The sequence below is a fragment of the Drosophila teissieri genome, chromosome 2L, assembly GCF_016746235.2.
Source record: "Drosophila teissieri strain GT53w chromosome 2L, Prin_Dtei_1.1, whole genome shotgun sequence".
NCBI lineage: Eukaryota > Metazoa > Arthropoda > Insecta > Diptera > Drosophilidae > Drosophila > Drosophila teissieri.
This window is the reverse complement of record NC_053029.1, coordinates 15,632,366-15,652,098: the sequence shown is the minus strand read 5'-3', so window position 1 is coordinate 15,652,098 and position 19,733 is coordinate 15,632,366. Positions and strand designations below refer to the sequence as shown.

General features: G+C 42.9%; 2 protein-coding genes across 2 annotated transcripts in view; both read right to left on the bottom strand.

Annotated features, from left to right (window-relative positions):
• The window catches only part of LOC122613158 (laminin subunit alpha-1), a 65,350-nt gene that overhangs the window by 36,359 nt on the left and 9,258 nt on the right, over positions 1-19,733 (bottom strand). The window contains exons 2-4 of the mRNA XM_043787217.1: positions 14,105-14,433; positions 4,662-6,553; positions 3,524-4,338 (exon numbers count right to left, since the gene is read on the bottom strand). Of these exons, the coding sequence (XP_043643152.1) occupies positions 3,524-4,338; positions 4,662-6,553; positions 14,105-14,433 (3,036 nt within the window). The remainder of the gene's footprint in view (positions 1-3,523; positions 4,339-4,661; positions 6,554-14,104; positions 14,434-19,733) is intronic.
• Positions 14,678-17,785, bottom strand: LOC122613177 (mediator of RNA polymerase II transcription subunit 22). Its single transcript, XM_043787228.1, has 2 exons — positions 17,682-17,785; positions 14,678-15,350 (listed from the first exon to the last, which is right to left on the bottom strand). Exon 2 carries the CDS (start codon positions 15,225-15,227, stop codon positions 14,796-14,798), a length of 432 nt encoding a protein of 143 aa, XP_043643163.1. The 5' UTR covers positions 15,228-15,350; positions 17,682-17,785; the 3' UTR covers positions 14,678-14,795.

The following is a 19,733-nucleotide window of genomic DNA, read 5'->3' as shown; positions in this document are numbered from 1 at the left end:
TGTGTGCGCTTGAACCCAAAGTACCCATCTAATCTAGCCAACATGCGGCCTTTCTAATGCTACTACCCACACGAGCTGGCTAAAATGAAAACGTTGCATGCAGTATCCCCGAAAATGGGACAGAATTCCCTCTCGAACATATGGCTGGCTGGGCTGACTGCCGACTGGCTATAAATCTCGGGCTTTTGTCTTGCCCAATTCCAGCTTGAAGCTCCAAACTCCAAACTCCAAACTCGAAGCTCGAAGCTGGGCTACATAGATTTGCACTCGAAAAGTTTGCGCCGCATGCGCGACGAGAACATTTGTAAGAGCAATTAAAATCACACCACGACCAAAAAGGAGAAGCAGACGACGACATGGACGCTGGCGATAGCGAAACATGGCAACCAGGCAACCAGATATAGATACAATTCGGCATCTCGGTGGCCAGCAGAGGAGCAGCAGGGGCAGCTCGGGAGACGGGCCTGCGATTGGAGCGAAAGTCTGGGCCATAAATTAGAAAATCAAAATGCCAAACTTCTGGCTACTCCGGCTCAGCAAAAAGAGTTTTCGATAATGACCCGGTTGCAGCTTGAAAGCCTATTGATTCACATGCTGCCTGCAATTTATATTACTCTATAAAATCCAGAAATAATTATCTACACATCATTTTGATAATAAAGTTTAGTCTTTCGTAAGCTAGGTCTTTATAATTTGTTACTCCAGCTATAGGGTATCTGTTAGTCGAAGTACCTTGAAGATCGTCCTGCCAAGTAATAAATAGCAACGTTAGTTGCTTTGCATTGGCAATTGTAAACAAATTGTCATTCGACAATTACATTTGTGTTGGCCACATTCATTAGTGTCAATGTTTTGGCTTTGCATGCTTCCGTTACCGTTAGCCAGACGATTTATGCCACATTTGTTTGTCCGTGCTTGGAAATTATTTGAAATTTATTGCCTCCGAGGATTGGATCCTCTTGCTCCATTTCGAATGATGCGTTGACAGCAACCAGTGGTTGTTGCTCCATTTTGTCCATTTAGACGCTTCTTGATTACCTTGGACAGTCCGTCTGTCTGCCTGTCTGTCTGTTTAACGAGTCGTCGTGGCTCGACTTGTTTATAAAGATGCTTTTTCCATGGCAATTCTTCAGACTCTCCGCTCGTTGTCAGGCTTCGTGAAAAAGATACTGCGCCACTTACAATTTTTTCCTTTTGCCGACTTTAATTTTGTAATTGTTTGGCCTACTTGCCAAGTGAATCGTTTGAAATCGTTTGCACATGTGCCTATCTTTTATTGCAGATTGACCATTATGAAGAGCCTTAAAGTACCCAACTTAATGTATATACTATCCAAATAACATTTAGTTTAATTAACTATATGAGTTCATTCCTAGAAATATCTAAAATCTCTTATTTTCAGCGGCAATTTCCATTATCCTATTTAATGCCTTTGAACGCACCGCCAACGCCACAGCCAAATGTACTCTCGAATCGTATAACTTAATTTGGTTGGATACCCCATCTCCAAATGCGAATTATCGAACCGATTGAAACCACAACAAACGCAACCGCATCCACGAAATGCAATTAATTGTCAAGTTATTTAACACAAATATTTGAAATTGTTTCGCTAATCAGTTAGTTGGCTAAAAACGAAAAAAGGGGCAAAGTCAAAGTGGCCACAATTTTTGTTTGCCTTTTTTTTTTTGATTTTTTTTTGGTTTTTGGGTCCGCCTAAGAGTCAATCGGCGGTTGGAGCATTCCGATGTCCATAAAAATGTCAACGCAGCGGCAGCAACAGCAAATGCACAAGAGCCTCAGCCCCATGAAAATATGCCGCTTGGCTTGAATTGCCAAAGTGGCTGGCTCGGCACGGCACGGAACGGCTTGGATTGGATTGGGTTGGGTTTGGTCTTAAAACTGGACAGCAGACCGACCAGCGAGGTGGTGGCTCCATGCTGTCTGCGCCGGAGTCTGTGGTCAACGCAAAACACAAAAGTGTGTCTACTCGCGGTGCTGCTGCTGCTTGGTGAGCGGCAAATGGAACTGATTACAAAATATGACCAGCGGCTAAATGTATCTCGCAGTTTGCTGCTTAATTTCTTGAATAGCTGTGCAATTTAATGCGTGGGTTATAAATTCCCAGCGAGCTCAAGTCCAAACGCACGTGCTACTGTTCGCACTGGCGACTTGAGGGGTTTCTGTCCAAGTCGGCATGCAAATGTGTAATTATAGTTTGGAATATTTTCTTCAACTCCACTTGACATTAAGTCCAAGGGTTTATTGCTTACTCCTTATTTTACCTTTCAGATACTTCTGAAATTTATATTTTATGAGCAGTTAAAACAGTATGTGCAATAATTATATGCAAACATTATTAAGAACATATTTTTTATTTACAGGGTAAGTTGGGGAATTGGTTGTAAGGCATTTGGAATGCTTTTTATGGCTTATTCTCTAGGACTTCCTTTTTTTGGAATTGTTTGCCAAGTTTCTTTTCTTCAAAACATAATTCAAAATCTTTGAAAGGTAAGTGTGAACCCCAAAGAAAAAGTAATAGCAGTTCAGACTTGCAAAATCCCGAAGGCAGTAAAATTTGCAGAATGACTGCGGATAAACCTATACAGCAAAGTTAGAAAAAATGGTTTATAGCCAAAGGGGCAGCTACCCAAAGTACAAAGAGATGTCTGACTTACAATTAGAAAAATGAGAAACAACCAGAAAAACCTCAAGGAATATCGCTTACAAAAGTAAATTTAAATGAAAAGAATAGGCGTTCAGTGTGTTATGCAATCCGAGTTCTTGTTCAAGTACAACTCAATAAGCATCTTCTTCTCGGCAGCCGCATTTGGTTTTCATAACAAACGAAGAGGTAATTTGAGACGGGTTTTTGCCCATTGTCCAGTTGGTAAATGGTGTTAAAAAAGATAGAAAAACCCACTTCAAGGAGAACTGGATAACGAAAATATCCCATTACAATAGACGGTGTGTATGTAATGCACTTTGTATGATGGATGAGTTGAATCTGAAGCTGATGGCCTCAAGAAAAATTGTAATTTTGTGGCCTAATGCTTGAGATTGAGCAATGCTTAATGTGCCTTAAGTCATGATTACAATGCTGGGTACTCAGAAGAATTAGTTAAATACAACAAGACTTTGTTAATGGGAACACCGATGTTGTGTATAATTAATATCCATTACAAGAGATACAGTGTCTGAAAAGTATTAATATTACCTCAAACCATCCAACGTTTTATTGCCCCTAGAAACAGATGCACATATCCCACCCAGAACTTGACTGATTTGTGCATTAAGTTCTTTGAATTGGGGCCAATGAAGAGCATCAGAAACGCTCCACTTAACGGCACAAAGTAGAACGCCAATTTAATTATGTTTTCCAAGTTATTGATGGACTACCCGACCACCTCTGCCACATCTGTTTTTCATAGGTGCACTCGATTTATCAGAGAGAGCGAACTCATTTCGAGGAATTTCTTTGTTCTTAGACGCTACGCTTCGAGCTCTAATCTGGGGTACTTACCCTCACAGGCCACCGCGGATTCGCTGTTGGGATCTTCGCTATCCGGAACCAATTCCCAGTCGTCGTCATCGCCTTCGCCATCGGAGTTTTGACGCAGTGCAGCCAGGTCATCCATGCGATCGGCCACGGCATTCATGCCGAAGTACCCATCCTGGCACTCGTGGCACTTGGCTCCCATGACGCCCTCCTTGCAATGGCACTGTCCAGTGTGGGGATCACATCTGTCCTGTACCAACGAGCCCAGTGGATCGCAGTTGCAGGATGGGCAGCGTAGCTCCACATTGGCATAGCCCACGTCACATTCATTGCACTTTTGTCCCGCATAGCGAGGCTTACACAGACACTGCCCATCGGCGCTGTCACACAATCCGCTCTCCGATCCTTCCGTGTGGCAATGGCAGGGATCACAGCCCACGGCCGGATCTCCCCAGTAGCCCAGCTTGCAGCGCTCGCAGTGCCAACCTTCGGTGTTTCCTCGGCACGTGATGCACTCGCCGGTGGTCACGTTGCAGGGTCCTCCGGCGCAATCGCAGCGCTGACAACTGCTTCCCAGCTGGCGGGGATTCCCGAAGTATCCATCGTCGCACACCTGGCAGTGATCACCCGTGTAACCCTCCGGACACTGGGTGCAAATGTACTCCGCGTGCTCTATCAGCTCAAACTGCGGATTCAGGTCCATGTAGTTGTAGCTCTTCAGCTGGCAACTGGGCGAGAAGTTGTTGGAGTCCTCGGGTAGGGGACAGGCGCATCGCTTGCAATCGTGTGGCGTTCCCTGCAGGGGATTCCCGTAGTAACCCAACTGGCAACGCTCGCAACTGAAAATAAAGAATTTGAAATTTTCATTGATTTGAGTCTCGGCTGGTGGGTGACCCGGCTTCGAGTGGTGAACTAGTGGAGACACCACTCCGCGCGAAGGTTTTAAACTTTACTGGGTGTGGATTGTCTTATGTGGATTGCATTGTTTTGCAGAAGGATTTTAGGTTCGTGTCCAAACTTAATACTTTTATATAAATGTAATACATTTTAATTAGGAAAAACGAATTTCCCTTTTATAATTTTAAAATTTTGAGCTGACTAATATGTAAAAAAAATTCTTATTTTCGGATAACCAAATGAATATTATTTTAAAGTTACTCACCGATCTCCAAAGGTGTTGTGCATGCAGTCGCCGCAGTTTCCGCTCTGCAGATCGCAGGAGTTTGAGTGTCCGTTGCAGGGACACGGGATGCACTTGCTCAGAATCTGGTGGTCCGAGGTGTTCTCGTAGATCCGCTTGAATCCAAAGGCGCAGCCCTCGCAGGAGAGACCGGTATAGCCAGCCGGGCAGAGGCACTGCTCCACTTGGCTGGAGGACTTTCCGCCCAACTCCACACCTCCTGAATAGATGACTGCTCTCTCGAGGGACGTTTCACCCTGATCCGTGTGAAAAGCTGCTCTGATTAGGACAGCATCGAGGGAAACGAGAACGGAGAGAAACTGGGAACGGGTAACTGATTCCCCGTGGTAGTCACCGCCCTCGGTTCGCCGAAGTCTAGTTTTTATATCAACAATAGTAGGGGGCACGTGGTACCAGCCCAGCTCTGTAAGGGTGACATTCAAGTTGACTCCCAATCCCTCCAAGGACTCATCGCCGAAGGCAATCTTCAGTCCATTCTTGCCGACTAGGATGACATTGGGCCCAGTTGTGGACTTCCCCGATCTATCGCCTCTTATCACGTCCCAGGTCAACACCAGCTGCAGCCTCGATCCATAGCTGGTCAAGCGGTTTCCCAAGTAACCCAAAGGAGCCTGCCAGTAGATGGCCTCCACTTCGTCCAGTTCGTTGGCAAAGATCAATCGGTTCGTTTCGGCATCAACAGGTATTGAAATTGGTTTCACTCTCTGTATATCGGTTAGTTTCCAATCGTTGAGGGTTTCAAAGGCCAGGGTCTGCAGTTTGGCACTGTGGCATGTTTGCGAGACACCTGAGCACCAACAGCTGGTGCAACCCTCTGCCTTCTCAGCGCTTAGGTCAAAGTATCCGGGTGCACACTCGGAGCACGTGCTGCCCTCCACATTCAGCTTGCACTGGCATACACCCGAGCAGGAGCCCTTGGAGCCAAGACTGCCCCTTTCGTCGCACTCACACCGTTTGCACTCGTCTCCGTAGTATCCCGGAGCACACTCCTCGCAGTTCTTGCCCTGGAAGCCCTCCAAGCAGTTGCAGCTGCCTCCGTCCGACTGGCAACCACCCGTGGAGCGAGCAGGATTGCACGAGCAGGGCAAACAGGGATCGGTAAGAGGTGCATCCAGCTCCCTGTAGAAGCCCATCTCGCAAAACTCGCACTCATTGCCAACCGTGTTATTCGAGCAGCTCTGGCAAATGCCCTTGTCCAGGAAGGCATCGTAGGTGCAGCTCTCGGCGTGACCATAGCACTGGCATACCTCGCACTCGCCGCCCAGTTGATAGGGGCGATCCTGGAACAGCGGGCAGCACTGCTCGCACTGAGCACCACAGGTATTGTGCTGGCAGATGCACTGCAGCAGAGGGTCTTCCGGCGACTCCTGGGAGCGATTGGCATGCCCGTGGCAATCCAGGCGGGCACTCACCTTCAACTGGGACAGCGAGTAGAAGCTGTGCTTCTCCAGCGACGGAGAGTCCAGCAGCCAGTCCAAGCTGTTGTCCTGATTGGCCGTGGAGTGCATGCCCTGCAGCCGAATCCTTATATACCGCGTCGTTATGAACTTCATCAGCTCCGGACTTTGATCCGTGGCTCCAGGGCGATTCTTCAGCAGCGAGGCATGCAGCACGCCGTTCTCCAAAGGACCTGGCTTCGAGAACTGAGTGGAGCAAATGATTTCTGTGTCGTTCTGGAAAACGTATTTGCCGTTTTGCCCGGATAAATTCCATCGTCGCTGGCAATCCGCATCGCTCAAGCCGAAGTACTGCCACGGCTCAAAGTTAATCCCGTCCAGGGACTTTTCCAGTATCCACGAGGCCGGACGCGGAGAGTTGGCCGACTTCAGCCACACGGAAAAGATTTGATAGGTCTGTAAAAGAGGAGAGAGTTTTAACCTATTACTAAGAGCCTTACATATTTTTTAAGTGGATTTGTATGGAAGCATTTGTTGCAAACTAACTATTTTATACCTCGAAGGAGTTTCTGTAACTTTTACCGATTGAAGAATGGACATTCCCACCATCACACCTCAGGAATCCGATTTAATAGCCGATGGGCAAATGAGCAATAAATTATGCACGCACCCAAACGTCAGTGTTTCTGTCACCAACTGATGTTTCTATCCACTCGCAGGCCCACGTATATCGCTGCATCTGTGACTACCAGCGAACTACGACTATATCTTCGCTAATGTCGTGTGGTACTGGCAAAGTCTCTTAACCCAACATTGCCAGCGCCGCGTCATAAATCTACCGCACTGTCAACCAACCGCAACCCTCCAAAACCGCCGCCCAACTGGGGCTCTTTCAACGTGGCCGGCAGCAGCAGCTGACAAGCGATATTTGGGAAAAACTGTTTGGTAAAAATGGGAGGAGGGAAAATATCAAATCCACATCTAAATGCCAAAAACGTCGCGTGTTCGAGACGCTGAAAATGTTGCGCCTATCGAAGATCAGTGGCCAAAAAGCCACACAGAAAAGCCAAACACCAAAAGCAAGCCAGGCCAAAATGAGAAATCAATAAAAGGCATGCAATTGAATTTTCCGACGGGCGACTTGTGGCGAAGGTGTGGCCAGGTGTATAATTGATTACGACGCATTGACTTAGAGCAGCCACATGGCGCCATCTAACCAGATATGTGGCCAGCGTTATTTTTGAATTTTCCCCAACCTTTAGCTAGTCATCGCGAGTACAAGTCGAGTCCGCAGACAAATCAGAAAACGATATCTGAGAGCAATTGCTCTGCAGCACCTACCCAAAAACAACTCTATCAAATTTCAAAGCCACTTGTTTACCCACCACTCACTAAGTAGCTAATGGCATCAGCAGCACACATGCATTTTCCACGATTTTCCACGGCTGATAAAATGCAAAGACACAAGAAGTCAAATGCCAGCGAGAGTCGAAGAAAAAGCAGAAAAAGCTGGAAAAAGGTGTGCGCATGCGTGCGTTCTCCTTATTGAATGCCGCCTGTATTCGATTACAGCAACAACGACGTCTGTCATGCTGATAAGATTACAAAAGTAAATAAGCGAAAGAGACCGGCAAAAAATTAATCTGCTTGGGGGTTTTAAGCGGGACTGTGGAAGTGAAATCAACTTGAAAACGTATAAAACCATGCACAAAAGTGTATATAAATTGGTCTTCAACTATCTTATATAAGCTTTCATATTTACTTTCTGCGGCAATTAATCGAAATATTTGTTGTGAGAATTATAGGATTAAGTGATTCCCTTTTGCAGAATACTACTTATAACCTTGTTAATTGGCATGCCACTTATTACTGGTTGGCCAATCTACTCATCGGAATTTAAATGTAGGTTGATAAGCTGATATAATTGGAATACTTAAAATGAAGATGCCAATTACCAGACGAAGTGGATTAGTTCTCCGAGCAGATTATAGTGTGACATGCCAGCTATGAAAACGCATAAATAAGACGAGCAATGTGCATTCCTTTGCAGTATTTGACTAAAAGTGAAATAGTTCGGAATATTAGAGGACTAACTCTGAGACCACTAAGTACTATGTCCGCTGTAAATGCCAGAATCAAACACAACTTCAGTGAAATGGTAAGTTCCAAAATAAAGTCTAACAAATCCTAGTGTTATAAAGCATGAAAAACTTTTTCTGAAACAGAAATATGGTACAGATTTGGAATGGTTACGGTTTCAAGTTTGGCGGAATGTTTCTAGGGAACTCTTCTGTAATCCAGAAGTCTCGATGCAAATGGATGGCAACTTATTAATATATATTTAAACCAATCAAGCATTAAAATAACTAAGAAGAATGATATGAAATAACACATATATGTTCAGATTACTCCATTCGAAACTTACGATAAAATAACATAACATATTACATAGGTGAGAAAATAAGAAGTCATGGCATTCCGTAAATGCCTTACATATGAATATGTATTAAATATTAATTCAATTTACAAAGGAGAGAGAGCTATCGACTGCTACTGTGTATGTAAATGTTAATTACAAGTGTAATAATCCAACTCTATTGATTTCATTTTTTCCGAATTCATTGTATAATACAAATCACTATTTTACCCCTCTAAACAAGAATACAATTTTAATAAGTTTAATAAGTTTTAGTTTTAAACAGTCAACAAAATCCGCCACACTTCCAATAACAAACTGATATCAAAAGAAAATCATTCCAAAATATATTAGAATTTAATGATTTGAACTATAGTTATAAGTAAAACCAGCAAATAACGCTGGTATTCTACAGGATACCAGGTTGTTCAAATGGCTATATAATACATTGCAAGATTCAAATATTCCTCTAACAATAAAATCTATAATCCATAAAATATTTGTACTTATCATACACAAATTAAATACAAAGTCGTGTCTATTGTGGAAATACCAACTAGCTCTTTAATTCCAAAAGTAAATCACCACCCGCATTCACAGTTGAGAGTTGAGATACTGTAATTTCTTATCCAGAACTTCCGATATCCCGCTAAGGAGCCAGTGAGTTTGACACACACGAATTAAGGCGATAGGTTATCTCTAGTGAATTATGTTGTCCCCATCAAAATTTCTGTCCAGACCTCCGATTGCAATCAGCTCAAGAGCAGACCGCGCTCCCGAACTGATTTCCTGCTGCCTGTTGAGCGAAAACGAGTTCCAGATAAAGGAGGCGAACTATGAGAAGGCATCGCGGACGTGGACGTGGACTCCTTGTGCTCCTTCTTCCCCGTGGAGATGTGAAAATCGTTGTAGATTGCAATCGAAGAAGCGGCAGGTGAAGGCCTCCGGCGTAACACTTGACGTTTTTATCAGTTTCGACCAATTGACGGCGGACACAGCAAACTTGTTTACATCGCACCGATCGATGAAGATCACTCTTAGTATAAATATTTGGTCAGTGGACTGTCCTCCTCAGAGGGAGTGAGTTATTGTTTATGCACCGAAGCCTGTTGCCAGATGCTTGTCAACTGATAAGAGCCAATCACAGAGGGACTAACAAAATTGTTAAAATATTCAGTGGGAATGGAAAATGGGGAATGGGAGGCAGCGAAATGGGATACCGATTTGGCGGGGTAATTTGAGTTGATAAACGAATTTGAGTGGCAGGAGGGCGGCGCACATTGCATGTCGTAAATTACACGAATTAACATTTATGGCAATCAAATATTTATCGCTCAATGAAGAAAGTCCATCAGGCGAAGCCGACAGGAAACTTCCTCCGCAGCGCCCAAGCACCAAAAAACTAACACGGACACTCAGTTAATTGCCAAAAAAATATGTGCACAACGTGGAAAACCATGGCATCGTGAAATTTTCAAAAATAAACGAGCGAAAAATTGAAGTAGACAGAGTGCAGAAACGAATTAAAAATAAAAGTCAACAAATTTAGGGCTTGCCTACAGTTTCATTTTATCTTGCCGTATTTTTTGTTGGCTTTGTTTTGTTTTGGCAAATAATACAGTTTGGTTGCCCATTGGAACAAACAGAATCATCTACTTTTTGTTGTCCATTTTTTGGTTTTGGCACGCTTTTAGATAACTTGGTGAATGAACCCACATGGCAGACATGTTTCTCGTATATTTTTGCACATTTTCCTCCTTTTCTCTATCGCTCACTCGGACTCAGACTTTTCGACGTGTTTTGGCTGCTCGCACTGAAGTAATCGCAAAGTTTTGTGTTTTGTGTCTGCTGCAAGTTTTTATCGCTGAAAATTTGCGCATTAATGCGGCTAAAGAATGAACAAAGTTTTCAATAACTCGTTTGGACTTTAAGAAGTAAAACAGAATTATTCGAATTGAACAAGTAGCACTTGTGGTGTGGGGCATACTAAATCAAGAGCTTATTGCTCTAAATGCTAATGGAATGTGGTTTCCAATAGTGCTGCACCTCAAATGTTTGTACACATGTCTTTGGAATCAGCTTAGTTATTACTACTACTTTGCTCAAGAACGATCTGATTAATGATATTAATTAATTCATTTCATTTAGAGAAGTTGTGTTATTTCTTTGTTTCATCGTTAACGGATTTTTGTTTCTGACTTTTGCACGCCCTGAATCTTTGGCCATTAAAAATAAAATCCGCTTCCTCGCAAATGACATGAAAACCATTCAAGCGCAGCTTCAATCACGTTAAGACTCCAAAAGAAAAAGCCAAAAAAAAAAAAAAGAGAATCGCTGGAAATTCATGCAAATGCAAGCCACTGAGGAAGCATTCTTTAAAAGGCAAATTCAGGGAAAATGTCGGGGAAAAAACGAAAAAGCAAAAAATCGCCACAGGCACAACAAATAAATAAATTGACCATTAAAATAATTGCTGTGCCTAAAATGCGTCTCGTACGTGGCTTGTAGCACGCTTTGCTCGTGGTTGTTGCATTTGTTTCTTGCAACAGTCAGATGTTGTTGCTTCTGTTGGCGCTGCAAATGTTGCAACAACTTGTCAAACATTTGAATTACAGTTACGAAACCAATAGCGATGCCAAGTGACCGGCCCCTCGCGTTTTATTTAGTTTGTTTTTTCACTGGCCAAATTTGGCTAAATTTAATGAAGCAATTAAATGTCTGTATAGGAAAGTCATACACAAACAAACATTAAACATTTTAAATTGGTAATACTCGTATTTGCCAAACTGGTGGAATGACTGACGGCAATACTGAAAACTTTGATGGCCCGGATTTTAGGAGGGTAAATTGTAAAATGCCCCAAGCAAAGAATTAAAAAATAATATTGATTGACATTATGTATAGAAAATAATATTATTTACATTAAAAATTAATGTTAGAAGTAATTAATGCAAGTTCTGACACTTAACGATGTATCAACAAAATTAAAACGATCCTCAAAAAATCAAACGCATTCCTATCTACCTATGCCAGAACCTATGTACATAATCACTTCGTAAATTACTAGCAACACATGTTGCTTTCCTTTTCAGAATATCTGAAGTATCCCAGAACCGCACTCGAAGTTTTAGAGCCACTGGCCGAGTTGTCCGTAGAATTCTCGCTAGACTTTCAATTAGTCACGCGCGCCCCAAAGCCATTCAAGCATAAATCTAGACATTGTTGTACGAACAGACAGGCTGACAGACTGCTTACTGGCAAACTGACAGACTGGATGGCTGAATGGCTGAATGCCTGACTGACTGACTGGCAAAGAGACATATGTATGTATGTATATAGTATGGACGGACAATCTCTGGCCATGATTCTGACCAGTCTGCGAGGACTGCCGGAGTCTGCCGCCTTTTTCCCAGCGCGGAAAGAAATATTTTAAGCTGTCAAATCGTTGACACACGCCTGTCGTTTCTATCTGGCTCCAGAGCCCGTTGCCGTTGTAAATCACTCGATTAGTCTAATTGTTCAAATCCACGCCGGGAGTGGAGGAGAATCCGCCGAAGCCTGGAAGTCCCAGAAGATTTTGTCGCCCATGAACATGGAGACGGAGACGGAGACACACCAACGTCAATGTCAAGTTGCGTCTGAGGTCATAAATCGTGTTCTGTTTCGGTTGGCTTGGCATTGGGACTCGAAAAAAGACAGGGGGAGATCTCTCTAATGTCTTTCTAAATAGTTGTGACAAATGCACAAGATATTTTCACAGCCAAATCACACAACACACTTAATTGTGGAGATAGCTAATTAGTAAACTTGTTAGGGGAGCATCTATTTTGTCGATGTCTATTGAATGGGACAGTCAGCAGCTGTTTAAAATGCCTGGGAAAAGGCTGGAGGCAATGAAAGATCCATTATTAAGAGATGAGTTTGTGAAAGTTTATTTAAAGTTATATATATTTTGAAAGAACAAATTAATGTTCGTATAAAATTCCTTTGAATGTTTCATAACTAAAAACGGCGTAGAGGGAAATGCTTCTTGGAAAATTCCTGACAAGCTGTGAATATTCTTTATCACTCAAGCAAATCGACGGAATGAGAGCGTGTAAATTTTGACACATGCCCCTCATTTGACTTCGTTTCCTCGGCATCCGCTATGTCCATATCTGAAAATCATGGGAACCCATACATTTTGAGCTCGTTGTCTGACCAAAAATGTAGTACATGCCACAATTGCTCTAAAAAAGAGCCAATCGTTCGACATTTAGGTACATACATAAAAGGAAGGCCATAAAAGGCTGGCCATTTATATTTGGATTCGGTTTGGCAACTAGAAATAAGTATTGTCAGCATTAATTAAGTGAAGAGACCAATTTAAATGCTTCTGTATAAAGTTCCCCCTTTTGCGAAAGAGACGTGCAGGAATTTATTAATAAACTCGGAGAGCAACGCATGGCTGTCATAAATCTTTCATACTTTAAGGCATATGCAAAAACAATGTTTTTAATTTTAAATCACTTCCAGTCTGTGGATATTGCTCCTCCTCCTTGGCTTCTCGTTTTAATTAAGTGCACACTCAATGCCTCTGTCTTTGCCTTTCCCTTTGCCTTTGCTTTCGCCTTGGTCTGGGTCTGGGCCATCATTTTCATCTTTGTGTGCCGGAAGGGTTGTTCCAGGGGCATGTGGTATGTGGTATGTGGTGTATGGCAATGGGGGAATTATATCAAAACACTGATATATCTGCTGGAAGATTCGAGTGCAAGCCGCACTTGAATGTCAACTTTGCGTCGGCTGATGCAAAACAGATGATGCACATTTCCCGCTTCGTTTCTTCTTTGGTTTTAGCACATTATTAGCCAATTGATTGGAGAAGTGCGCATCCGATGGCTTTCCGTGGTCGGATGCACTTTGAAATTCCAATTAACACTATCGGCGGACGATTAGCACCCAATCGAGATTGGAAGATCCGCGGCAAGTGTGAAATAAAATATGGTAACAGACGCCTTCTGGGAGGTCGACGCTATGTAAATTGGGCAACTGTTTTAACATTGTGTTTGAAATCGTCTCAAAAGGAAATGTTTATGTAATTGTCTGTGACTAAACGAATTACATTAAGTGAATCTAAAATTTGGATAGCAGAGCGTACTTATAAACATTCCCCGCCATTTAGAGTGGTTACCAGTTGTTAACCCGAATGAAACTATGAACTAACGGAAACAAAAACCAATTTCCCTGCCAAAGAAAGTCGGAACGAAAATATCTTCATGTAAGCCAATATGACTTAATCAAAACTCCATCAAAACGAATTTATGTTGGCCGTTTTGAGCATTAGAACTGCCTGGGCATCAAACTGGTTTCGATTCCAGTCCCAGCAGCGAGATGATCACATTTCAAAGTTCCAATTAGACAGAGCACCACATGTACAACGATGGATCACGGAGCTGGCGTTAAATCGCTTGTAAATGAGTGACAACTCAGCGGCTTAATTACAAACTGGATCACAGCTCGCCTGTCGCAAGAGCTTAGCCCCCACAATTTTGGATGGCTTGGATGACAGCACCCAGAGTTGGGACTCTGGGTTCGGGATAAGTTCGACTTACCTGCTTCAGATCCAATAGGATGGTCACATACTCAAACTGCCGGCCACCCTGCAGCGTCGGTGATTGCCACCAGCCTTCTTCAAATCCCGATCCCGCTGCCGACGAGATCAGCGACTGTATGGAGCGCTGTTTGGCCCGGTCCGAGGAATGGGCATTGCAGATGCCACACGGCTTGGCGCCGACCTGTTTGCAGTACTCCTCGGCCCCGTTCTGGCCACAAGTGGCATTCACCGAGATCTGCGCCCGGGGAACCACGTTGAAGAGCGGCGGATAGAGGCCGCCGGAGAAGCTGGATGAGTACAGGTCGTCCGTTTTGAGCAATCGAAGGGCTGCAAGTGGAGTAGAAATAGACATTATTATCGTTTGTAGATGGCAAATGTGTTAATTAACTTTATTTAAGTTTGTAGACTGAAAATATCATTGCCCAGTAAATACATTTTTATCTCTTTGTAATGTATTACTTATCTGATAAGTGAAGGATCAAATCCCGATCAGTGTTTAAGCCTTTGGTTATGATCCCAAGACGTTTTCACCCCCTTGTCTAATGTAAATTAGATTATGGAGGCAAAAATAGTTCATTTATTGAGTGTATTGTTAACAATTGTTTTTCCTTAAGAAAGGAATGTTTATGCACTTGTCCTGATTGCATAATTTCCAGTTAAAAAAGAGTTTAATGGGATAGGTTCCGCTGCTAGTAATATCCACTGCTGTTCCCGTAGTACTCCTCCTCGAATTCGGTCAGCTCGTCGGCCAAATCCTTAACAATGTCGGATATTTTTGCGTCATACTCCACTTGCTTGACACTTAGCAATTCCGAGTGTCTCTTCATTTCCTCTTCGATGGCCGAGAAATCGTAGATAATCTGGTACTCCTTGATGTCATTGACTAGCTTTATTAGAGCTTCTCCTGCGCGAAGTAAATTGCCAGCACGCACCTGCATTTCAAGAGCATGCATCTCTTGCTGGGTCCAATCAGTGATTTGGCCCTTAGTCCTTACGGAAACCATTCTAAGGAGCTCCTCAAAGTTTAGCAATATGCTCTGAACGTCATCCTTTAGCTGCGTTTTGAAGGAGTTCAGCAGGGCATCGTCCTTCCTTTTTGGGACACTTGAGTTCTCAGTCATGTTTTCGCTTCTTCTCTTCTACTTAAAGTTTAGAAATCTTGAAATTCCACAGTACTTCTGAAGTTCTTGATTCCCTCGAATTCAAAGTCACCTAATTATTAAACTCTAAGGTCTTGAATTCAACTGAAAATTAAATGAATCAATAAACGTCATTAATGTTGCGAATCGGAGGTTAACTTTCAATCAATCAGCTTGACGCCCCATTATTCAAATTCTGACACTTTTTCCCAGGCCAATCAATTAAATTGCTCAAACCGAACAAGTCGAGAACAAGCCCTCAAGACAACACTGCCAATAAATCACCTACTGGGGCAGCTGCTCTGGATTGCTGTGAACTTTGTGCCATGAGAATAGAGAATTATTGATTGGTTGGCTAGCTGGCTGGATTGCATGAAAAATGTACAAGTATCTCGACCAAGAGCTGGGCAACTTTCGAGATAAACTTTATCGCTGACCAGCAAGCGGCAGTTGTAGTTGTTGGAAGTTGGGGCCCAGATGTTGACCTGGTATGCCATTTGCATGTTTTGGTAGCTCCAAATTGCAGTCTGCTGCCGATTGCAGTTGTTTCCTTTCGGCTGCCCAGCTTTTTTGGCAATTGTCAACATAAAACTTTGGCGAACAAGACAAAAATGTTGACGTAATTGCAGGAAAATGGCATATAAGTTATAGGGAAGGATCAACGGCAAACTTTGGGGCGAATGAGAAAAGTTTCGGCCTGGGAACTTGAATTGGAAGTTTCAATGGGTTAAGTGAGCAGCGAAAAGCAATGAATCTACACAAGAAATTCAAGGAGATTATACATACAAATAAGGATTTTAGGAAGCATAGAAAACTGACTTCTTTTGAACCCAAAAGCCACATTTTCTTCGCCAATCTCAGGTGGGTAAGACTTTTTAATGGTGAATAAATATTTTCATGTTTTGTGCCGCGTGCAATTTGTCAAAACATTTAATCAGCAATAGTTTTCTCACTTAAGCTGTCAGCGGTGGAAAACGTGAATACATTTCAGAGGGGTATTTGATTATCAGAGGGGCGGGTTGGGAGCCAAAAAGGCGTAGACATGGCTCGGAATGGCCATTGAAAGGCCACCTCCAGTCTTCAGTCTGCAGTTATTTAACTTCTTTGCCTTTTTTCTGCTTTTGGCTCTTGGCTACCGCAAATTTGTCATTTGTCAAAACATTTAAATGCCATTTGCCGGTTTCCTCTTGAGCTGGGCGATTTTGACAGCTGTCGATAAGTTTTTCTTTCACGCTTTTAACACTTTACGCTTGAACTTTGCCCAGAGCAGTTTTTCCTGCTTTTTGCTGCGACGTGAAGACATTTGTTCGGATCGCTTTAAATCAGTTTTTTAGGCAAGCCTCGTTTTCTCGCTTTTTTTCTTCCACAAAGTGAAAGTGATAGTCTCAGAGCTTTGTTTCATATTTATTATTGGCTGGCATGTTTGGTGTCAATTATTGATGACTGAGGAATTAGTAATTCGAAAACACTTTATTGTAACTAAAGCGGACTTTTTGTTTGATTTATTAAAGGTTATTTGTTTACTTAACTGACGATAAATTCCTTATACACAATAATGAACTTATAATTTACAGTGCCTGGTTCGTTAGGACTCGATTATTTTGAATTTTCAGCGTCCCTGTGCTCAACTCCAATTACTTTTATACACTTTCGTGTCTTCTTTAATAAAAATGTAAATATTTAATTTTGAGAGCATCTCCTTCTCTTCGTTGTAATACATATCAATCATCATACCCATCATCTTTGGCCTGAACTCTTCCTTCGTTTTTCACATTGGGCATTAAAGCCTATTCATGGCCATTTTAATATTTTTCGGCAGCGAGCTGTCAAAATGTTTAAAATTTTCCTTTGTCACGCTGTCCTCTCTCGGTTTACCCTTTATTGCTTATTTTTCAGATGCCGAATATCGTTATTTGTATGCAAGTTGGTGGCAATTTGGTTATGCAAAACAGTTGCAGAATTGGCTGGACAGGCGAATAATGAGCCTCGGACAGGAAGCACTCCGGTTGCCAACTAACTGGAGATTACCTTAACCGCCAGTTTGTCTATCGCAGCAATTGGTTAATTTCCATTGCCATCTTTGAAGTTGCATTGCAGTTGCAACGACTTAATAAGCAGCTGGAGAACGAGGAGTTGGAGCTGCCCCATTCCGTGCCGCAGCAATTTTTGCCTCCAGCTGTCGGTTTGTGTGCATAATTGGCCAGAAGGAAAACAAGAATGGCTGGGAGGAACTGGGAGCCCCTGGGGCACAGATAGCCAAATCCCCAGCGGCCTGTCCGAAAATAGTGAAAATATTTCTGTGCCGTGTGCGCCATGTCGATATGAATGAAACGCCAAACAGTGAAATGCTTTTAGGTTCCAGAAGCATGTGGATTCGAGAATTTCCCTGCGGATTCATTGCCTTTCCTGTGTGCGTCTATCATGGCTTATATTTACCTGAGATCAACTTTAGGTACTTCAGTTCAATTCAGAGTTCTTAATATTATATCACATGCAAGTTGGTTCCCTCGTATATGATGACAAATAGAGCTGGAACTTGGAGCATCGATATACATATGCATTTGCATTTCGTAATAGGGTTGGAAAGTAATACTGACTTATCGGTTACGCATCGATATCGAAAATTAGGTGGAATTAAATAAAAATATTTATTAAAGCGTATATGAGGCTGTGCAACATTATATGAATAAATGTACCTTTGGTCATAATTGATTTTATGTAAAACTTCACATGTAGCCTAAGTCAATTTTCTTTTTAATTAGAGTTAACTCCATCGCTGTATTATTATTATAGTGAATCCCTCAATTTTAATTTAATAAACTCTACGCAAGAGAGGAAAACCATAAACGCCTGCAAGTCAGGTCACGCCGAAGTGGCAAACGGCACACACAGCTCCTCAAACAGCATTTCCCCCTAATTGCATCACCCACACATCGCGCTTCTTGTGGCTGTGAGTCATGCAACAACAAACAACAACGGACTCCATTGAGTGGCAGCTACCAGTCTTCGATACCAAATCAAGCATTACTTGCATAACCCATTGGAGTCATCGACCACATTGTCCCCATCCTATACCCATCATGATGAACATCATCATTGCGATCCCAGTCCAGACCACGGGCATGGATAAATATTTTTCCAAAACACAACTCGAACATGGATCCGAGAACTCGCACTGGATGCCTCTTGAAGACGTCAGGAAAAGCCAGTAGCCGGTAGAGGAAGAGTGAGTTGGTTGGTTGGTTGGTTGGTTGGTTGGTTGGCTGGACAGACAGACAGAGCATGTGTTCTTCTCACCACCATCGGTCAGCAGCTTTTGAAGCACCCACTGACGGGACCCAACAAGAACTCAGCTCCCCAGCATGCGTCTGGCACCCAAGTAGTCCAGCCATCCAGCCATCCAAGCATCTAACCATCCAGCCATCCATCCATCCGTGAGTCCATGTCCAAGCCATCCAATCTTAACCCGTTCGTTTGGTTCCCACTGTTTCCCGGCTTTTAACGCAGCGCTGCACTGATGCATGACCAAACATCTTCAGTTCTGGTCAGTTTGGAGCTCCGTGCTCCCCCTCACGCCGCTCATTTTATTTCTTTTCTTGGAAATCTGTTGACGCAGCTCGCCGAGACAACCCCGTGTGTCCATCGTCATGTTTGTCAGTCGTTGGGCTGTTGGTTTGTTGGTTTCTTGGTTTGTTAGCCAGCCTTGTTTATTTTCAATAAATATTTGACATTTGTCTATGCATTTTTCCCGAGCCTCGGAGGACAAGTCAAGCGTTTGGCTGCCAACACCGACCGGGTACATTAATTTTTCAAGTACTCCAAGCCAGTAACATCCCCTTCCTGCTCCCCACCAAAGGTTCGGCCTTTGGTTTACACACATAGAACCCAGAACGCCCATCGACCCATCGAGGGTCGTAAAAGTTTGGCTCAAATTGTCACCTGTCACACACACAACAACTGAAAAGTTCTGAGGCGCTGCAGTTCCATTTCAGTTCCCCTTTCATCTTTGCGGATGTTTGATTTGAACTTTGGATGCAAAAGGAAAGGAAATTGTTTACCAGAAAACTTTCAATGTGTGAAATTCCCCATGAAGTGTTGACACATTCGGGTCGGATCTAATTTTTAAGAATATCACAAGAACAGTGCTCATTTGGTAAGTTGAACTAATAGTGGAAAGGTGTTATAGAGTTCGATACCACTCAAAACTCATGACTTCTTGGCATTGACATTGTTCTACTTTGTTGCCTAAAAAGATCGAGAAATTCCCGAACAACCATTAAGCTCATTACCTAAGAGCTCTTAATTAAGCGACTTGTTTTATCTCGTATCTAATCGGGAATCAGAGTTGTGTAAGCCACTGGCAAAATATTTTCGTGTAGCGGTTCACTTAATAATTTAATAAGCCCCACGAAATCTGGAAAATGCACAAGTCTTTAAGGCGAGCTCACCTTCGCTGCACTTGTGCTGCGATAATTATCACGATTTATG